The sequence below is a fragment of the Sceloporus occidentalis genome, unplaced genomic scaffold, assembly GCF_023333645.1.
Source record: "Sceloporus occidentalis isolate IW3139 unplaced genomic scaffold, rSceOcc1.0.p SCAF_3, whole genome shotgun sequence".
NCBI classification, from domain to species: Eukaryota; Metazoa; Chordata; class Lepidosauria; order Squamata; family Phrynosomatidae; genus Sceloporus; species Sceloporus occidentalis.
In genome coordinates, this window is record NW_028316983.1 from 106,344,563 (window position 1) to 106,364,105 (window position 19,543).

General features: G+C 38.5%; 1 protein-coding gene across 1 annotated transcript in view; it reads right to left on the reverse strand.

Annotated features, from left to right (window-relative positions):
• The window catches only part of LOC149316541 (collagen alpha-1(XI) chain), a 325,693-nt gene that overhangs the window by 108,968 nt on the left and 197,182 nt on the right, over window positions 1-19,543 (reverse strand). Inside the window, exons 34-37 of the mRNA XM_089515788.1 lie at window positions 17,356-17,400; window positions 17,129-17,182; window positions 16,978-17,022; window positions 5,734-5,787 (exon numbers count right to left, since the gene is read on the reverse strand). Of these exons, the coding sequence (XP_089371914.1) occupies window positions 5,734-5,787; window positions 16,978-17,022; window positions 17,129-17,182; window positions 17,356-17,400 (198 nt within the window). The remainder of the gene's footprint in view (window positions 1-5,733; window positions 5,788-16,977; window positions 17,023-17,128; window positions 17,183-17,355; window positions 17,401-19,543) is intronic.

Below are 19,543 nucleotides of genomic sequence, written 5' to 3' on the forward strand. Positions count from 1 at the left end.
TGTGATCTTTGTGTATGACCAAACAAGTTCTAGTACTGTACTATGTTAATTCAGGAAGCACGGTACAAATAGATCAGACAGCTGATAGGCAGGGCCAACATGCAGCTGTGATAAAGCGAGAAAGAAGCTGTTTGTAAGAAAAATAATATGCAGTTAATTCTACTTACAAGGGGAGCTTCAGAGGAAAATCCTAAGCTATCTACCAAGGACCTCATCGGGGGAAAAGGGACAGGTAACCATGGTAAGCAAAATGAGGTTGGACAAAACTCATGGTGGTAATTATAAAACACTTTTTACAATGTTGTTATCTTGTCACTGCAAGAAGAATTGTAAGATGCAATGCAATGGGGAAAAACATTTTTGTATCAAAGCTCATTTTGTGGAGGATAACTGCAGACATTTTATATCAACTACTTAGTTATGTCTATCTAAGTAATGTCTCCTGGCCCAACCTTACCTTAAGAGCCAGGAGCTGGATCAGGTCAAAGAGATCCATTAACCTTCTGCCTGGGACACAAGGAGGAGGAAGTTTCCACCCTCCTTTTGCCAGTGAGCAAAGCACCTACAATGACTTGCTGCTTGCTTCTGATTGTCACAGTATTGCTCACTGATGGGAGGAGGTGGAAACCTCATTCTCCTTGCACCCATTGCACAGCCAAACAGACTTTCTTTGTCTGACCCAGCTCTGGGCTCTTAATGCAGGCTGGAGAGGCATTTACAAAGCTTTACAGTAAGCCTTACTGAATAAAGAACAGTTATGGATCTGCAATTCTAGGTTAGGAATCCGTAACTGCAAGACTGAATGGCAACCAATGCTTTTAGCAATATAGTTCAGCTCACCACATTTCTGTAACTATAAGCTCAAACATGCTGTTTTTTATTTTTAATTAAAACTTGCTTAACCAACAACGTTTTAGAGAAAACAAATTCCAAAATTAATCAGACTGAACTATGATGAAGAACTGTCTCTGTTTCTTCATTTTAGTTTTATATTTTTAAATCCCTTTGTGGTACAAGAATTGACAAATGATCTACTGATATGGATGTTCTTTGTATTGTTCAAAAGCTTTTACAATATGAAATTAAGAAATATTCATTAATTTAAACAAATGTAAAACAGTGTCATGTAGATACTGCTGATTATAATGATACAAAAGGAAGTGAATATTCAGCTATATTAATGTGTAGATTTGATGTATCTCTTGCAGGGTAATATATCTTAGAGCATAACAATGGTACTGATAATGCCACCCCGTATCCCATTGAAACATGCAATTAAATATACCATGGTTCAATCTCATTTTCTCATAAGATGCACATGAGCATGGCCGCCATTTTTTTTTTTCTGGGGGGAACAGATGCCATAATCTCCAGGATGTAATGAAGAAGGTCTTACAGCCAAATATGTTTCCAAATGCTATGCTTTTATTGCCATTCTTGAATATTTAAAAATATTTCATTCAGCTATCCAGCCCCATCATATAAGGCCCAAACAGACAGGCCAAAATAAAGCTGCTTCAGGCCACTTTGGAAGTGTGCTGTTTAAATGATGCATGCGTCCTAAGAGGCCAGAAGCCATGCCAAAACTACACTCCAGTCCTAAGGACTGGAGCACAGCTTTGGCGCAGCTTCTGGCCTCTTAAGATGTGTGTGTCATTTAAACAGCATACCTTCAAAGTGACCCAAAGCAGCTTTATTTTGGCTTGTCTATTCAGGTCCATAGTTACATATAAGAAAAATCACAAAAAGATATCAGGAAAGAGGTCAGGCATGCATTCACCCAGCTTGGGCTGGTATGTTGGCTGCACTCTTTCTTGGAGAAGGCAGATCTGACCAGAGTGGTTCTTGCTTTAGTTACCTTTTGATTAGACTATTTTATTGAAAAATGTTTGGAAACTGCAACCAGTGCAAAATGCAGCAGCCAGGCTGGTATCAGGTTGGATTTCAGAGAACATAAACAGTCTTGAAAGAACTGTATTGACTTTTAATTTGGTTCTGAGTTCAATTCAAGGAGCTGGCCTACAAAGCTATAAATGGCTTGGGCCAAGCTATCCGAAAATCCACCTCCTCCCATATGAGCCTGCTCTTAATCTGAGATCTTCAGAGGAGGCCCTGTTGTCTGTCCCAAGGCTAAACACCTCGTGAAGCTAGGTTTTTGGGTACATGTAACAGGGCCTTCTCTGCAGTGGGATCTCAACAGTAGAATAATTAGGTTCTCCCCATTTCTTTTAAGCTTCTGGTGGGCAACCCAAACAGTGCTGTGCCATGTGGTATTCAGTGCTTGAACATGCTGTTTTAACTGTTTTAAAATTGGATTCTAGGGTTATTTTTACACTATTTTAGGAATTTCAAAATATAATCATCTTTGTATTGTTTTAACTGGGTTTTACTTGTATATAGATTTGGGCGCCCTTGGAAGGCAATACGGAAATATTTTAAAGTTTAAACGAACCAGCCAGCCTTCAGTGCTCTGTCATTCCCAAGCTAAACTCTGTCATGATATTCATCAACTTTTTACCATTTTGAAAAGTGGGCACAGGTTTACAGTGTCTTATTTGGTACCACACAACTTTCTTTTCTTTCTCTCTCTTTTTAAGTGGCATCTTTCCTCCTGCCCTGTACAATAGTTTTTCTAAAGACAATCTAAATTTCCCTTATTTTAAATGCATGTTTGATAGACAAGATTTTTAAAAAAATTAAACTGATGTGATTTAACATGTACAAATCAATGGTGATATCACATTTTGGTGGCAAACTGCTATGAAAGGAAAAAATTTGGAGCAGACAATACTTCACCCTGTTCATTCTAGCCATGTTTTGAACTGCCACCATCTCCTGGAATCACTGAATGTGTTTGCAAAGGCATTTACATGTTTTTGTTCTGTGATACAATGATGTATCAATGATAGACATCTTTACAGTAGGATCTAACATGAGTGACACTGGGAAATTCTACCAACCATTCTATCAACTAAGGATAATAAAAACAAGGGTTGTGGATCAATATAATTTTAGGCGGGCTGTTGACTCTATATGTCAGTGCAAACCCATTCTACAAGTGGTACTCAAAAAAGGATTCTTCCTTCCCAAAGGATGCATTAGGGAGAATGCAACAATGCAGTCCATTAATTCAAATAGGATTGATCAATTCCACAAAGGCAAATGGGAATCTTTGCCTCCATTTTTTTTTGCAAGCTACTGAATATTTCAGTTTCATTGATGAATACAACATTTTAAAGTCAATAACCCAACAAGTGTGCATAGCACACTCATTCTGGGGATTGCCTGTGTATATATCACATAATTTTCTTATTAATTTCAACATTTTTTTCTAGCCAAGATTGACATAACAGAGATGGAGAGTGACCTCTAGTGGTATGTGGTCACCCCTACAAAAGAAACTTCTGTGCACATGTTTGTGTGCCAGCTTGCTCTGTCTGGAAAGCAGGCAATTTGCAATAACCCTGTATGCGCTATAAATAACCTCTTTTTAAGCAGGGATGAGCAACATGTTACATTCCACATATGGCTCAAAATGAAACTCCCAACCACCTTCTCCAGCATAGCCAATTGTGAAGAATGCTGGGAGCTTCAGTCCACTGACATGTTGGGGGGGGGGCTGTACTTTGCCTACCCTCCTTTATAGCACACACACACACACACACACACACACACACATGTGAATGATAAATAATCTAGTATTCTGTACAGGCTACAGAATGACAAAAGGGGATTTCAGCTATTGGAACAGCTATGAATTCAGCAATGGGAGCAGGCACAGTAAAACAGCAGCACATATACAGCACTGCTTGGAAACAAGAATACTCTGTATTCTGTGCAGCCGATACAGTTTTGATTTTTATCCGTAGCATTTCTGTTGCTTGTTTCTAAGCCATTTCCTATTGTTGCTATCCGATTTCTCAGCAAACACATTTTGAAGTTTAGTTACACTGCAGAACCAGCCCACTTTTAGCTACTTACTTCCGAACCAGTGAACTGCTTCGGGCTAATTTTGTGATGTTTGAATTCATTTCTCCATTCACTATAAGAGACACAAAACACGTACTCTATTGGCCCTGGGCTGTCAGTCCACAATTTTAGCTAGTTTCATACGCTAGAAATATCGGCCTATGTGTTCTGCCATTTTGCTGATTGCTGAGCTTCCCTGAACTGATTGTAGGAGACCTGAATGGATTAGACAACATAATAAAAATGGAGCAACTACTCAGCTAGGACAGGGAAATCACTCTATGTTATTCAAGGCTAATTCCATTTGCTCAGGTCAGTTATTCAGGAAAAAACAACACAAAGTCCATAAACATGCCATGGTAGCTTGACAGGGATGATATTGCACACGGTGAATGTTCTTACAGATGCTGCCTGGGGTAATTAGTATGTCTATATGGGTACATATTCACACTATATGTGGGAATGAAGGACAGATAAAGGGAGCAGTGTGGTGTAATGGTTTGAGTGTTTAACTAGGACTCTAAGAGATCAGGGTTTGAATCCACTCAGCCATGGGAACCTACTGTGTGACCCTGGGTAAGTCACAGTCTCTCCACCTCAGAGGAAGCCATTGGTAAACCTCCTCTGAATGACTATTGCCAAAAAAATCCTATGATATAAAAGTCACCATAAATTGGAGTTAACTTGAAGGCACAAATTGGGCAATTCTCACTCTCTTAACAAAGGTAAACCTTTACTGAACAAGAAAACCTTGTGACAGAGCCACCTTGGGGTCTACATAAGTCGAGTACAACTTGCAGGCACACAGCAGCAGCAGCAGCAGCAACAACAACAACCAACCTGGACAACAACAACAAAGATTGCAAGTAACTATAGCAAACAGTGACAATTTGTGGCTCCTAGGTCCATGGAGGTGGTGAATCTACTCTGGATTTTAGTGCAAACAGGGCCAACCAAGTGCTGTAAATATTCTGGGGTTAGCACCTTTCTTTAAGCTTTGGATTATCCATGGCAGATTCACTGCACCACTGACATGCAAGTCACAAGCTGCCTCAGACACCAACAGAGTACGCTGTACCCATGTGGAACTTTGGCTCTCATGAATAGTGTCTCTGCCTAAGTTGAAGAAAATTAGGGGTGGGAGCGGGAGTGGAAGGTGTTGTGAAAAGACTGTGAACTCATTTCTTCTACTTAGTTATCCTGGGATGAGCATAAATTCAAAGTGCAGTGTTTCTTTAGCAAGAATGATGTATTGGTTTGTGTGCTGAACTAAGTCTTCAGGAGACCAAAGTGAAAATCCTCACTCAGACCCGGAAATCCACTGAGTGGCTTTGGGCAAGCCACACCATGTTACCCCAAGGCAAGGTAATGAAAAGAATCCTCTGAATAAATCTTGCTAGGAAAACCCTATGATGGGATTGCCTTAGGTTGGAGTCAACATGAAGGTACACAACAACAGCAAATACTGTTCCTTACTTCTCAGTGGATATATGTGGACCTTCAAAGACACTATTTCCATTTGGTTACTTGGGACTCTAGAGGAATATGGGTGTCTGCTAGAACTTGGGGTATTCATAAAAAGAAAGAACAGCCCAGAAGCTTGAATCTTCCTACCCGATTTTATTTTATGCTTTTAAAAGCCTCAATACAAATCACTTGTTACATTGAGAAAATTTACTTAGCATCATTCATCTGCTATCTCTGTTCATTCCCCACATCACATTTGGGATGTAACTTTTACATTTACTTTAAGATAATACTTACAGGTGGTCCCTTTGGTCCAGGGAATCCAACAGGGCCTTGGGGTCCTTGTGGTCCCTAAAATGAAAAACATTTTTTAAAAGAGAGAAACATAGCATTTTTCTTTGTACCACTACCACCAATAGCAACATACAGAACATTTCAAACCTTTTAGTGAAAGCCATTAAAAACACAGAATATTAAGATAATGCTAATCCACTTATACCTCCAGCATTGCTTCTGACAAGTAGGGATGTAATTCTTCACTAAATATCTTCTTGAAGGAAGGAATATTTTTTGCAATTTTCTTTCCAAGGCAAGAACATTTTTGAAAACCTCAGTTTTCATAGCCTAGTCAGAATTTGGGCCTTATTCTGCACAAAATTTGGATATAGTTGACCTGCATAGAAAACTTTATATTCTGCATAGGAAACAGCATTTTCTGCCCATAAAATAATATTTCTACACAGAAATATTATTTCCTGCACTGAAAATGCTGTTTCCTGTCAAGAAATTGCATTTACTATGCAAACCAACTACATGTAAATTTTGTGTAGAGCAAGTTTTCTGTTACAGCATTTTCTGTACAGGAAATATTTCTGCACAGAATGATTATTTTCTATGTAAAAAAGGCTGTTTTCTGGGGAAAACAAGCATGTACAGGTTTTGTGTAGAACAAATCCCAAAATGTGAAGACTGTTATCACTCCATGGTTCTTCTCATAAGGGTTTCTTAGTAATAAAAAACCATGAAGTGAACTTTATTTTTAAGAGTTTTGAATGTTTTCAAATATTTTTCCACCTCTATGTACAAAATAGAGTGACCTGTGGAAATAAATGCTTCAACAATAATATTCCGGTGCACACATATCCTCAGCAACAAGAAAATAAACTTTTTAAATTAATTTTGATATACATTATTTAGCTCTAATATAAGGTTGAGTATCAGCATTTTAGTCCTTCTAGTTATATTTTGGTTCAATAAAATGGAAGGGGCCATCTTATATCATTTGTACGGTGAAACAGTATGAATGTCTGATGAAAAGAAGACTGGTCCACACAGACTTTTGTGAGTTGTATCCTCAGACAGAGGTGTATGATTACAACTTCAGCCATTTTGACACTTCTATGTTGCTTTATTTTTGTTGTGTTTCTTCATAATATCTAGAGATGAAGAAGTAGGAACATGTGTCTTCTCCCAGAATCTACTACACAAGGGACTTATGTCTGAAGAGAATCCCAGAGAATGACCTGTCTCAAGATTTCTTTTAAATTTTCTTACTGAAGACTGGAACTGAATGAAACACTTGTAGAGAACAAATTACACCTGTCTCTGGTAACTGAAGAAATGTATGAGGCATGTGCAAGAATTCTGCATGCAAGAGTAAACAAAAACAGTTGAGCAAAATGCAAGCTGGGTTCCTGTTAAAATGCGATTATCATTTATATACAGTTCATGTTCAGCCAGGTGGTTGCTCAGCAGAGGTTTTATAGTGTGATCTACCATTCCTATACTCAACTGACAGCATTACAGCTCAAAACAAATTAAGGTGCCAAAAACTGCTTACAAAGCGGGGGGAAAATGCATGCCTGGATTTGAAACTACCTTTGGGGGAGGTGGAGTCTTATATTTCAATGGTTCATTGACTGTTCAAAGTATATGAAAGTGTTCACCTCCTATTTTGAAATAAGGCTAGTAAATATCACTTAAAATTATGGTTTGTTGTTATTCATATATTTCTGCTTCCTATTTTTGATCATCCAAGCCTGGCAGATTTTAATCTTATTAATGTAATAAAAAGTCAACTATATCCATTATAATCTAACTACATTTCACACATTATTCAGCCCCAGAATGGATTTGCAACCAAAGCCCACATGACTGCATGAGTCCAATTTTAAAGGCTAATATGTAAATTCAAAAAGCAGCAGTGGGGGTGGAGGAGAAGAGATGAAAATAATATTTGAAAATATTTGAAAAACAGGTTTCTCCACAACCCTGACAAGAACCACCTTAGATGAGGATCTTTGCAGATTAGGACATACTCTGCACAAAAAGGCATGTGGGGATTATTTATTTATATTATTATTATTATTATTATTATTATTATTATTATTATATTTTTTAACTATAGTTTTATAGTTCTTATAGGGAAGATACGTCTCTCCTCCACACTCACCTTTTCCCTATCCTCCACCACAGCAATGTAGTGGCCAGCAGTACAGGGTAGGTGCAATGACGTAAGCAGCTAAGCAAAGAGGACTATGTCACCAATTATCATAGCCTCACTCAGCTGTTTCCTTAGCTTTCCCACTAGCATAGTCATGTAATGGCCAGTGGGAGGATGTGGAGGTAGGAAATTGAGAAAGATCACCATCAGTGGCCATCACAGCCTGTATCAAATATTCTCCCACAGTTTTTTGTGGGTTTTTCAGCTATGTGGCCATGTTCTAGAAGAGTTTATTTCTGACGTTTCACCAGCATCTGTGGCTGGCATCTTCTCTGAATCCATGGTTGTTCCTTCTGCTCTCTTCCTCCCATGGATAGGAAATAATATGGATGATGCTGAATATTATGAAATGGGTGGCAATGTGGATGTGGATTCTATATCACTTATCAGTGAACTTAGCATTATCTAAGCAGTTTACAATCAGTAAGCCAATTGCTACCAACAAGCTGGGTACTTATTTTACTGAACTATGAAAGGATAGAAGGCTGAGTAAACCCTGGAGCCCTGGGATCAAACTCACAACCTTGTGGTTCCAGTACCAGCATTTAACCACTGCACCACCAGGCTCCTAGAGTGTGCATTCATGTCACTACTATTTAATAATAAGGGGCATGAAGATCCACAGTCACTCAAAATCGCAGACTTGGAGCCCATGGTTCTGGAGGGCCCACTGTTATAGCTCCATTATATTTTGTGCTAGTCAGGCCTCATCTAGAGTACTATGTTCAGTTCTGGGTGCCACACTTCAAGAAGGATATACCAGTTGTAGCAGGTCCAAAGGAGGACAATAATGTTGATAAGAGCTGTGAATAACAAAACCAATGAGGAAAGATTTTTTGTGGGGGTTTTTGGGCTATGAGGCTGTGTTCTAGAAGAGTTTTTTCATGATGTTTTGCCAGCAGCTGTGTTTGGCATCTTCAGAGAATGCTGGCATGGAAGAGAGTGGGGTATATATATTGTTGGTTGAGGGAGAATTCACATGTTAATCTGTGTATTGTTCTGTTGTTGAATTGTAAGGCCTCAGGGTGTCTATTTAATTAATGATCTATTGTCTGCTGGGAAACTCCTTACCATGGGCTGGGTCTCGATTTTGGTGTTTTTCAGGACTTTGTTTACTTTAAGGGTTTATTCTTTCCTGTTGAAGTTGTCCAGGTGTTTTTGGATTTCAGTGGCTTCCCTGAGCATTCTGACCTGATAGCTGTTGGCATGGTCCAGAATTTCAGAGTTTTCAAACAGCATTTTATGCCCAGGATGGTTTATAATGTGCTTGACTATTGCTGATATTTCTGACTGACCCAGTCTGCAGTGACTCACATGTTCTTTGATTTGTATATGAATACTGGATTTGGTGTCCCCTATTCCTTTCCGCAGCTGTACTGTATGTGGTAAACTCCTGCAACCATGAGAGGGTCTCTGCTGTCCTTTGCTGAGTATAGCATTTGCTGGATTTTCTTGTTCGGTTTGTAGACCATTTGGAGGTTGTTTTTCTTAACCACTTTGCCTATTCTGTCTGTGACTCCTTTGATGTATGGTATACCTTCCCTTTGGGTAGTTGTTTGTCTTCACTTCTATGGGGTTTTCTGGGTCTGGCAGCCCTTCTGATATCTGAGCTGGAATAACCACTAGCCTGTAGAGCCCAGTCTAGATGCTTCAATTTATCTTCCAAGAATTTGGGTTCACAGATCTGTTTTGCCCAGTCTACTAATGTTTTTATTGTGCTTCTTTTTTATCCTGGGTGATGGCTGGAGTTCTTGTGTAGGTTTCTGTCTGTGTGTGTATGTTTTCTGTATACTGTGTGACTCAACCATTGGTTCAGTTTGCAGATGACCAGCACATCAAAGAATGGCAATATTCCTTCCCTTTCCTTTTTTCATCATGAATGTTTGGGTGGATGATGTTCAAATGGTTCAAAAACACTGTCAGATCTTCTCTGTGGCTCCAAATGGTATAGGCGTCATCCACATATCAGAACCATGTTGTGGGCTTTTTGGTGCTGTTTCCAGGGACTACTTTTCAAAGTGTTTCATGTAAAGGTTTGCTATCATGGGGCTCAGAGGACCTCATCTCTCTGCTCATAGAATCCATTGTCCCACTGGAAATAGCTAGTGGTGGAGCAATGTTTGAACAGGGCTGTGATGTCTTCCAGAAAAATTTGTCAGACGAGTGCCATGCTGTCCATGGTGAACAAAGAGACCACAAAAACTATGGATGCCAGCTGTGAAAGCATTCGACTTCACATATGAGAAACATTGAAGGAGCTGGGTTTGTTCAACATGTGAAGGGAAGACAGAGGGATGACCTAATCATGCTATTTAAATATCTCAAGAGCTGCCACAGAGGGCAGGTCTGTTCTCTGCTGCCGCAGAGGATAGGACCAAGTCTAATGGTTTCAAGATACAAAATAACAGATTTTATCTGAAATTAGAAGAACATATGAGTGGTTTGGCAATGGAACCAATTGCCTAGAGAGGTGGTGGGGTCTCTCTCTTTAGAAAGCAGCTGGATAACTACCTGCTGGGAATGCTTTAGCTGGAAATGCTGCACTGAACAGGAGTTGGACTCAATGGCCCATGAGGTCCCTTTCAACTCTATAATACTATTATTTTTGCTTACAGAGTATGAGTATATGTGCTTAGCTTTACAAAGAGAAAAGACACTAAAGAATTATCTGCACAAACTGTGAAAAGCCTTGTGAAAAAGGAGAAGAAAACACAATGGAGAAGAAAATTCATTGAGGGTGTTGGAGAATCCTGCCACACCAGATAGAGTCAAAATGTCTTGACAATAAACAAGACATTGATTAAACCTCTTCACATCCTTCAAGAGCAAAGACAACTAGATGAAGGCAATACTTTGTTGCACACAGTCAACAGCAGCCAGGCTTAGAGAAAACCAAACAGAAAGTACAAAACAGATTCAGCAGCTAGGAGCTAATAAAAGACTTCTCAAAGATAAAGACTGAGCTCTAGAGAATACTGTGATTCAACTAGAGAAGAATTTCCTCAATCTATCATCAATTCTAAAATCTGGAAGAAGAGATCATATGTGTGAGTCAGAGACTATCTGTAATCTACAGAGTCAGATATCTAATTTGGAGGAAGAAAAATAAAAAGGTAAGGAAAGTACTTTAGCTAAAATGGAGGCAGAGAAAAGAAATTACTGGTTCACAGATCTGGAAAAGGAGAAGCGAAACAAGCAAATAAGTATGAATTCCAAGCTTAAAGTTATGCAAGAGAACTTGGAGCAAGAAGAATTGCAATATAAGACAAACAAAGCCTGACTAACAGACCAAAACAAAATCTGTAAATCCATGGAGGAAGCAAAATCTGAAGCCAGGAAAGAAATGGAAAAGATGCTTTTAGAGGAAAGTTTCAAAGTGAGAAGAAAAGGGCTTGCTAGAAATTGAAAAGAAGACAGTGTTGGGCTGTGATCTCAAACAATCATGGCATAAAATAAAATAGTGGCTTAAGCAGAAAGATAAACTAAATGACCATGTTGAAAACTTGACATTGAAATTAGAACAGGAAACAACAAAGTGCCAACTTACATGTAATGACCTCAAATTGCAAACCCAGCGTGTCAATGCACTAAAAGTGACAGAGAAACAGCTAAAATAGGAGAAAAGAAAGGAGGAGATAGATGCTCTTCTGATAAGTGTCATATACTCGGGATTAAATTTGTGTGATTCTTATCATTAACCGGTCTGCTTCACAGCCTGTCTGTTCATGGCTCTTTCAAAGGCCAAACTATTTTTCATGCTGACTATTTAACAATTGTGTGTCACTTTCCTTTTCATTTATATAACCATTTCATTCTTGGACTTTTACAATTTATTATTTTGTTTATTTTGTTTTGTTTTTCATTTGCAAGATCAGTCACACTAGTCAATTGCTTCTTCAAAAGAGGCATCGTAATTTGTTTCATTCAAAGATGAAGCAAATAAGTTGTGGCGCCCTTTTCATCAAATTCTTGTTCATATCAAGCACCATTTCTTTAAACAATAATGGTTCCTAGAGGAAAGAGCTATTGCTAGCTCTAGTTATGATGGCTATGTATTAGCCATCATGAGAACAGAGGGTGGGAACAGAGGTTATGGAGCACAATAGAGAGAGTGGTATTGCACTAATGGTCTACCTGTGGGCTTCCTAAAGAAAATAGTTGGCCAGCGTATGAACAGAATTCTGGACCAGATAGGTCTTTGATCTGATCCAGCATGGGTCTTATATTCTCATTTCTTTACTTTGTCCATCTTGACATTCTTTTTCCTCTCCTCCTTTCATACTTCATTTTTATTGCCCTCCAACTACATTCAATCTCATCATTTGCTCTTTTTACATCCACTAGTTCCCCCCATAATTGTTGTACTTTTCACCACCTTCCTCTCAACTTCCAGTTTATTATTTTAAAGAAATATTAGAGCTTCATGGCACAGGCCAATGAGGGAAAGGGCAGGAAAGGGAGAATGAGGGAGCCTAAATTCAACCACTAGTCTTACTTAGAGAAGACTGGCTGAATCAACAGGAACATGGTAAATCTATAATTATGTAATTTTTATTAATCCAATGAGTACATTCTAGCTGTGACTAACAATTCACTTTAGCTAAAATAATTAATCTAACCCCGTTTTCTTGCAATTTGCACCATTTATTAATGAGCTCCAATTTTAGGCAGAAAGTGAGATTCAAATAAATATAACAATAACAACTATAATAGATTCACTATACAAGTGAGCTGGGAGGGAAGCTCACTTGGCCCATTCTCTGATCTTTTTTTCACCAGCAGGCAAATGTGTTATTTTTTAAACAAGCCTTCTGTGTTTAACTGGTTGAGGAAATGCAATGGATGTGCTATTCTTAATAAGTTATATGTTTTATAAATATTCTTTATTGTTTTCCAATCATAAAATAAAAAACATATAACTTCTCTTACATACATATAAACCAATTCAGCTATTTTATTTGATAACTAATCATTTATAAAACTGATCAATGGTATGGAAGCAAGTTCTAATAATCTTATCACATAGAAAGAGGATGTGCACTAATATGTTTTAAAGTCTTTTTTTGCTGTCTGAAATTTATGTTTTAAGTAGATTGCTCTTTATATTATATCTCTCTATATATATTGTTAAAATGCATTATAGAGTGGTTTAAAAATTTGTTTTAACATACTTTACAAACTGTTTTGGGTCCTCTATGGGAGTAAAGTGAAATATGAATGAAATAAATATATAGTGTGGGAGTTCTGTGTATCATGTTGGATATCCCATATTAGTTACTATATATTTCTTCAGTTGCTGTGGTAAACAATCCATACCTGCCACACCAATGATATTGCAAAAACGGGATAATTAAGTCTAGCTTCTTGTATACTGCCTTTGAAAACCACAGCCCATTTCATAATAAATCTTTCAAAGGACCATTTATTTTATAATAGCCTGTGTTTACTGGAGCATTGGTTACTTCCACTTTAAAAATAAAGCCTCTTCAAGCTCAACAACAGGCAACTGTGAGTCAAGAATATTTTTTAAAAAAACTAATTGGGCAGTTATTTAAGATTTCTTTAAAAATCAATACATAATTGTTCTACTGCTAAATTTATTCTCACTGAATAACATAAAGTATCTTAAATTAACAGTTACAGGAACCATAGAGTCATCTAACATTTTTTTTCATGCAGAGAACTAATAAAATTGTTTGTTGACATGATTCTGCATTATCTCTTGGGAAAAGCATCCCCCCTCTCTCTCTTATTTGTGTGTATGTGTGCAGTTAATCACTAATAATACATATTTCTTAGAATGATTAACAAACAGAATTTTATAAATAAATTAAGAAAACCATCAATCTTCTGCCTTTTTCTGTTGTAAAAAATTAAAAGCGTGTATCTTCCAACATTTCACAGATGAAAAGGAGGACATGTGTAGCTAAGCAACAGTACAATGTGGTCAAGATGAAAAAGGTTATTAATGCGGAATAACGAATAGGTTAAGACATGCTGCAGCATTTAGCTTTTCCTTGGGTCTGTTGGGAAGGGCAAGATTCCACCTGTCATCTCCTCTTTCCCCTGCTGAGTCAAGTGCAAACTATTAATTCAGTTTGCCAGTGGAACTAAGCCTGTGAGAAGTAGGGAATGTGGGTGGATGAGAGAAACACAAATGTTTTAAAACAGCTTATAAAATTGGGATTGGGACCTTTCCTGCCAAATTTGGAGCTTCGGAGGATATGAATGGGAGCTGCCTCCATGACGACAGTTTACAACACTAACTTGAATGGCTGTTAAGCATGACGATATACTTAACAGAAGATAGCTTGATTTATGTAAGACGTGATTTGCCTTAATATTTAAAAACAAATGAACTGGGAGCGAGTGACTGTGTGGGTGCACAAGCACATTATTCTGTGTTAATAATTCCTTCTATCACAATAAGCCTCTGGAATCTTCATTTGATACAGATGTATATAAATGTATATAGAACCAAATAGGAAGGTTAAGACAACTTATTGAGAAGACAAAAAGTTTAGGGATCAGCGAACAGGATGTAACTCAGCATGCCAGTAGAGAGAATGAGCAGAGAGACTTTGGCCTGGTACAGATGGGCCCTTTGCTCAAGGGCGGGGCATGCACACGCCCCACAACCCTAGCACGTCATGGGCATGCTGCAGCACCATACAGACAGCACGCGCAACGATGACGTCACAGCTGCACAGTGTCCAAACAGCGCAGCACAGCTGTAACATCACCGCACTGTCTCTGGCGCTTTGTGGTATCACAGCGGTGCCGCAAAAAGGAGCCGCTTCTGGGCGCTTTTTGCTGTGCAGCAGCGCCACGCAATTTGGTTGTTGTGGCACTCCTGCGGAGCAAAGAGAGGTGCCTCTTTTTGGTGCTCTGTACTGCGCCATAGTTAGGAAATTGATTGTAGACTTGTTTAAATAAAGTCTCTCTTTTTATATATATACTGTATATAACTCCTGTGTGATTCCCAGTAGTAACTAACACCACATGAAATGAGACAACCTACCTTCTTGGTCATAAGTCACAGATGATCCAAACTCTGCATTGATACTTCAGAATATGTTTGGTGTGATTTGAAATGTAGCTGCCAATCTATGAAGCCCTAAACGAATTGGGCATTCCTTATCAGAGAAACAACTTTCTCACTTTCATTCCACCATGTGAACTGATCCAGTATCTCCATGTAGATACTGCAGCTCCAGCATCCACACAGAACCTGACTTCCCATCCTTCATTGGTGGAGAATTGGTCCCACTAACTCCTCAGAAGGTTCTGCTGGATCAAACAATGGTCTCCAACAATATCAAGTTATATGTTGAGTCCATTGAGAAGTTTTTAGTCCTTGTAACATGAATCGTCAACACATACTAGGTGTGGATATCTTTGGGTCATCCCTACACTTCGTTCATAGTTATACAGGGTGGAGGGAGTAGCCAATGTGAGCTATGCACAGTGTTTCACTTTAATTCCACGGATATGTAAAACAATATGGCTTATTGCACCACTGTATAACACGACTTACCGCTCCCGAATTCAAGCCTAATTCAGGCTGCATCCTGGTTCTATTGTGTGGCTTTTGTTGCCAAATCCACCATACAAGTACAGCCCAGCAGCAGCCCGGGTCTCTTAATGGGCTTTGGCTGCCATTTTTCAAAGCTGGAAAGCTCCTGACTTTAAAAATGGCCACTGATGCACATTAAGGGAGCTGGGCTGTACTTGCATGTCTGATTTGGCAACAAAAGCCATGAGACAGGACCAGGATGCAGCCTGAATTACACTTCAGTTTGGGAGTGGTAAGTCACATAATAAAAGCTGTGCAATAAGCCACAACGAGTACTTCATTTAGCATTACATAGTATCCTAAACCTGCAGTTCCAAGAGCTGTTGAAACCTGAATGCTGCTAGGTGATTATGCAGACATTGCAGGGGCAATTATAACAGTCCATGTTGGTGGTTGTGGCAAAAGACACTTAATTTGTCCATGGTTTAATTGGACATTTGTTACATTTCATTGTAGAACTATAATGTCTAGTCTACTCATCAGTTCAATTAATGAATTACAATATTTAAATTGAATCAATAGGAGCCCTTTTACTCAGACAGCAGATTTATATTTTTTAAAGAAAAATGTATAAACATCACAGATGGCAAGAAAGACTTCTTCCTGTGAGAAAGGAGAGGGAATTCTCTTCTAAGACAATGCCTCCCTGCTGTGGTGCAGGTGTTCATCTTCTAAAAACACTGTATTCCCCCCCCCCTATTCTGTTGTCTCATATGCAAATTTAACAGCTGAGCAGTTAAACTCCTATGCATATTGATGGAGACATCAGTCCCATTGGGTGCAGTATATCACAGATCTAGGTATGTGTACATCAGATTGAGACTTTAATAGATCAGTACATCAACAGTCCATACTATTCACAGTCATACTATTCACCACCACAGTGATGGTGGTGGTAATGGGGAGAGGGAGGAGGAGACAAATTTTCCACCCCTTCAGTATGTTCTAGCCTAAGTGTGCCAAAATACCTTATTTTTCTCCATGTGATGTGGGTTTGTGGGATTGGGGGCTTTGTAGTTTTTGGTTTTTTTTAGGTGCTACAAAATGGGGGCTAGGAGTAGCATGCAGCCATGGGTGCACTTTCCCCAACCATAAGCTAGAAAATCCCATTTTAAGGTTTTGTTACCTCTCCTACATTTTAAGTTAAACATATGCAAAATGAAATGAAGTTTCATAAACTGGAAAATTGAAGAGGAGGTTAATCAAATAAATGAACTAATTAAAATGCACAGCTATACTACTCTGAAGCAGTAAAGATCAGTCTTTATTAGGATCCTAGCATCCAGTCTTATACGCAAACACATTTCTAGTTTGAATGAAAAAAAGAATCCCTGGTTTTTGCACCATGCTTGCTTCTGTGCAGTTACTATTACAACCACAGAAGGCTGGGTATGAAAGGTTTACAAACTAGATGGGATATGAACATAAGATCAACATGAAATATAAACTGCTATTTGCATACCCTTTCACCTGGTGGGCCAGGCGGTCCATCGTTGCCAGCAGTGCCCTGGAAAATATCAATTTATTTAAAGATTAAATGTATGTTTTCATCAGAAGGAAGAGTACCAGTAAAATTGCCAGTGAAACTGATTCTCAGATTCTGGCCAAATTACCTTTGGACCAGGTTTTCCAGTTGGGCCTCTTGGACCTCTTGATCCACGTGGTCCCTGTTGAGAGACAGAAGATATGCAAATGGTTATGCTCATCATTCATTGCATTTGTTGTGTGTTACAAGCATTAAAAAATAGACACCTTTTCAAATACTACACAGCTAGAAATTGATACAGAATTGCATATGATAACATTAAGCAGAGTGATGGAGAAAATGCATAATACATACCGTTGGTCCTCGTTGTCCCCTTGGGCCTGGTTTGCCATGCAAGCCCTGGAAAAGAAAGTTCACTCAAATTAATCATAGCATTTGGTGTGTGCATGCTTCCCCCCCCCCTTGAGAAGATTTTGCTGCTTCAAAAGGGCAGCACAGAAGCCTGCTAGGATCAAAAGCTATATGCCATATCTGACTACCTGCTTTGCATTCAAGTTTTGATAAACAGCTTATTCAAATATTTATCACTTTTCTCCATATTATATGGAGAACATTAAGAATTCTCAGGCCACGGTTGTTTCATAATGCTAATGAGGGAGCAACGTGCATTTTCAGAAGACAGACATGGGAAAGGATGAAGCCTTCTACTACCTTCCAATATCTCCCTGCAAGCTCTCTATCTAGCTATCTCTCCCCCTACTATTGTCTCTCACTCAGATCAGGAAGACTAGAAATGAGCTTGACTTGGGGGAGAAAAAACAAGGGATCAATGTCACTCCCTTCATGAACCATCTCTTCTTTCAAATGCCTTTAATACAACTTAGCGTGTTTTGGACCCAACTTGCCCCTCCTAGAATGAGCACGGAAATAGACACAATTTGTAATCTGTGATAAGTTCCATAAAAGAAAGGAAAAAAAATGTTCCGAAAACACTATATATATTTCTAAAATGCACATAGACATACTTTACAATATCAGCCATGTTTCCAGGAATGTTCTATAGGGGGGAGTGACTGTTTCTTGCTTTTCTGGCAACTGTCCCAAATATAAATCAAAATGTTCCTGACTGATTGGTTATTCCACATTCTACATTATTTCAGCTTTCTTTCCATCCTCTCCCAGAAGGGATATATTGTCCTTGTTTGCAAAGTGAAGGTTCACCCTTTGTCTTTCCAAACTTTCTGTCTTTCTGAAGGTTCACCCTTTGCCTCTGAACTCTGAAAGGATAGAGCAGCACTTTGTTTTCTTGTGCTTCCCTCAACCTCTCTTTAGGTTCCCCCACACACATTTCCTCCCATTCTAATCTGCTACTTGTTACTAGCAAATATGCAGATATGCTACAGAGAAGGCATTTGCGAGGCACTTTTAAATTGTCTTCAAGATCAAAAAATGTTCTGTTCAAGCAAATAGGAAGTAATCACCTCTGTTAGTCAAGAAGAGCAGTTTGCCAGTTTATAGTTGAGAATGTGTGAACAGTGGTGAAGGATCACATGTGTCAGTAAGTCACATCTGGCTATATACAGGTTGAATCGTCCTTATCTGAAATGCTTGGGACCAGAAATGTTTTGGATTTTGGATATTTATTTATTTAGGAATATTTGCATATACATAGTGATATGATTTCTATCTTGGACATGAGTCCCAAGTCTAAATCCAAAACTCATTTATGTTTTTATATACCTTATACACAACATTCTTAATTAATTTGTGCAAGAAACAAAGTTTGTTTACACTGAACCATCAGAAAGCAAATATGTCACTGGACAATCCATGTGGAAAATTTTGGAGAATTTCCAAATCTCCGAAATTTGAAGAATGTCAGATTTTGGAGTTTTGGATAAGGAAGACTCAACCTGTATGTACAATATGTATTACCAAGGTGCTTGATGTATGTTTATTTCAGTGGAGCCCAGTCAAATCCTATGGGACGGATTGCAGTCTATCTGCAAAAGCTTTATGCTTCTTCTCTAAATTGATGGTGGCAGGGGAAGAATGCTAATTACTTGTTTTTCTTTTCCCTCCTCAATTCTTTTTTCCTTTTGTGTTAAATTTTTAATACTGGAAGCTTGCGGTCAGGGACTGTCTTGTTTTTGTTGATCTTGTGTGAGATGCTTTGGGAGTCTTTCTTTCTGAAGAATGAGGAGTTTTCATTAAATGAATAGATGATCTGGACATCACTTTGCACTTCCAGGGTTTTTTTAAATCATGCATGCAACTCAGCTAAAACCATTCTTGGAGAAAATGAGCACAGTTAAGAACCTTGCAAGGATGCTGAAAATACAATTACCTCATATTAATTTCATATCTGAAAGTGGTGAATCTGTAGGCCTGCTTTTGAGTTAAATAAAATGGAGTGGAGGGCAAAGTAATGATATACATTACTTCAGTTTTACTTAATGGCACACTAAGCTGCCATCAAGCACAATTTTCAAGTCATCTTTTTTCCCCTTTGATAACTTCATCCTATTTCTCCTGCAAGTGA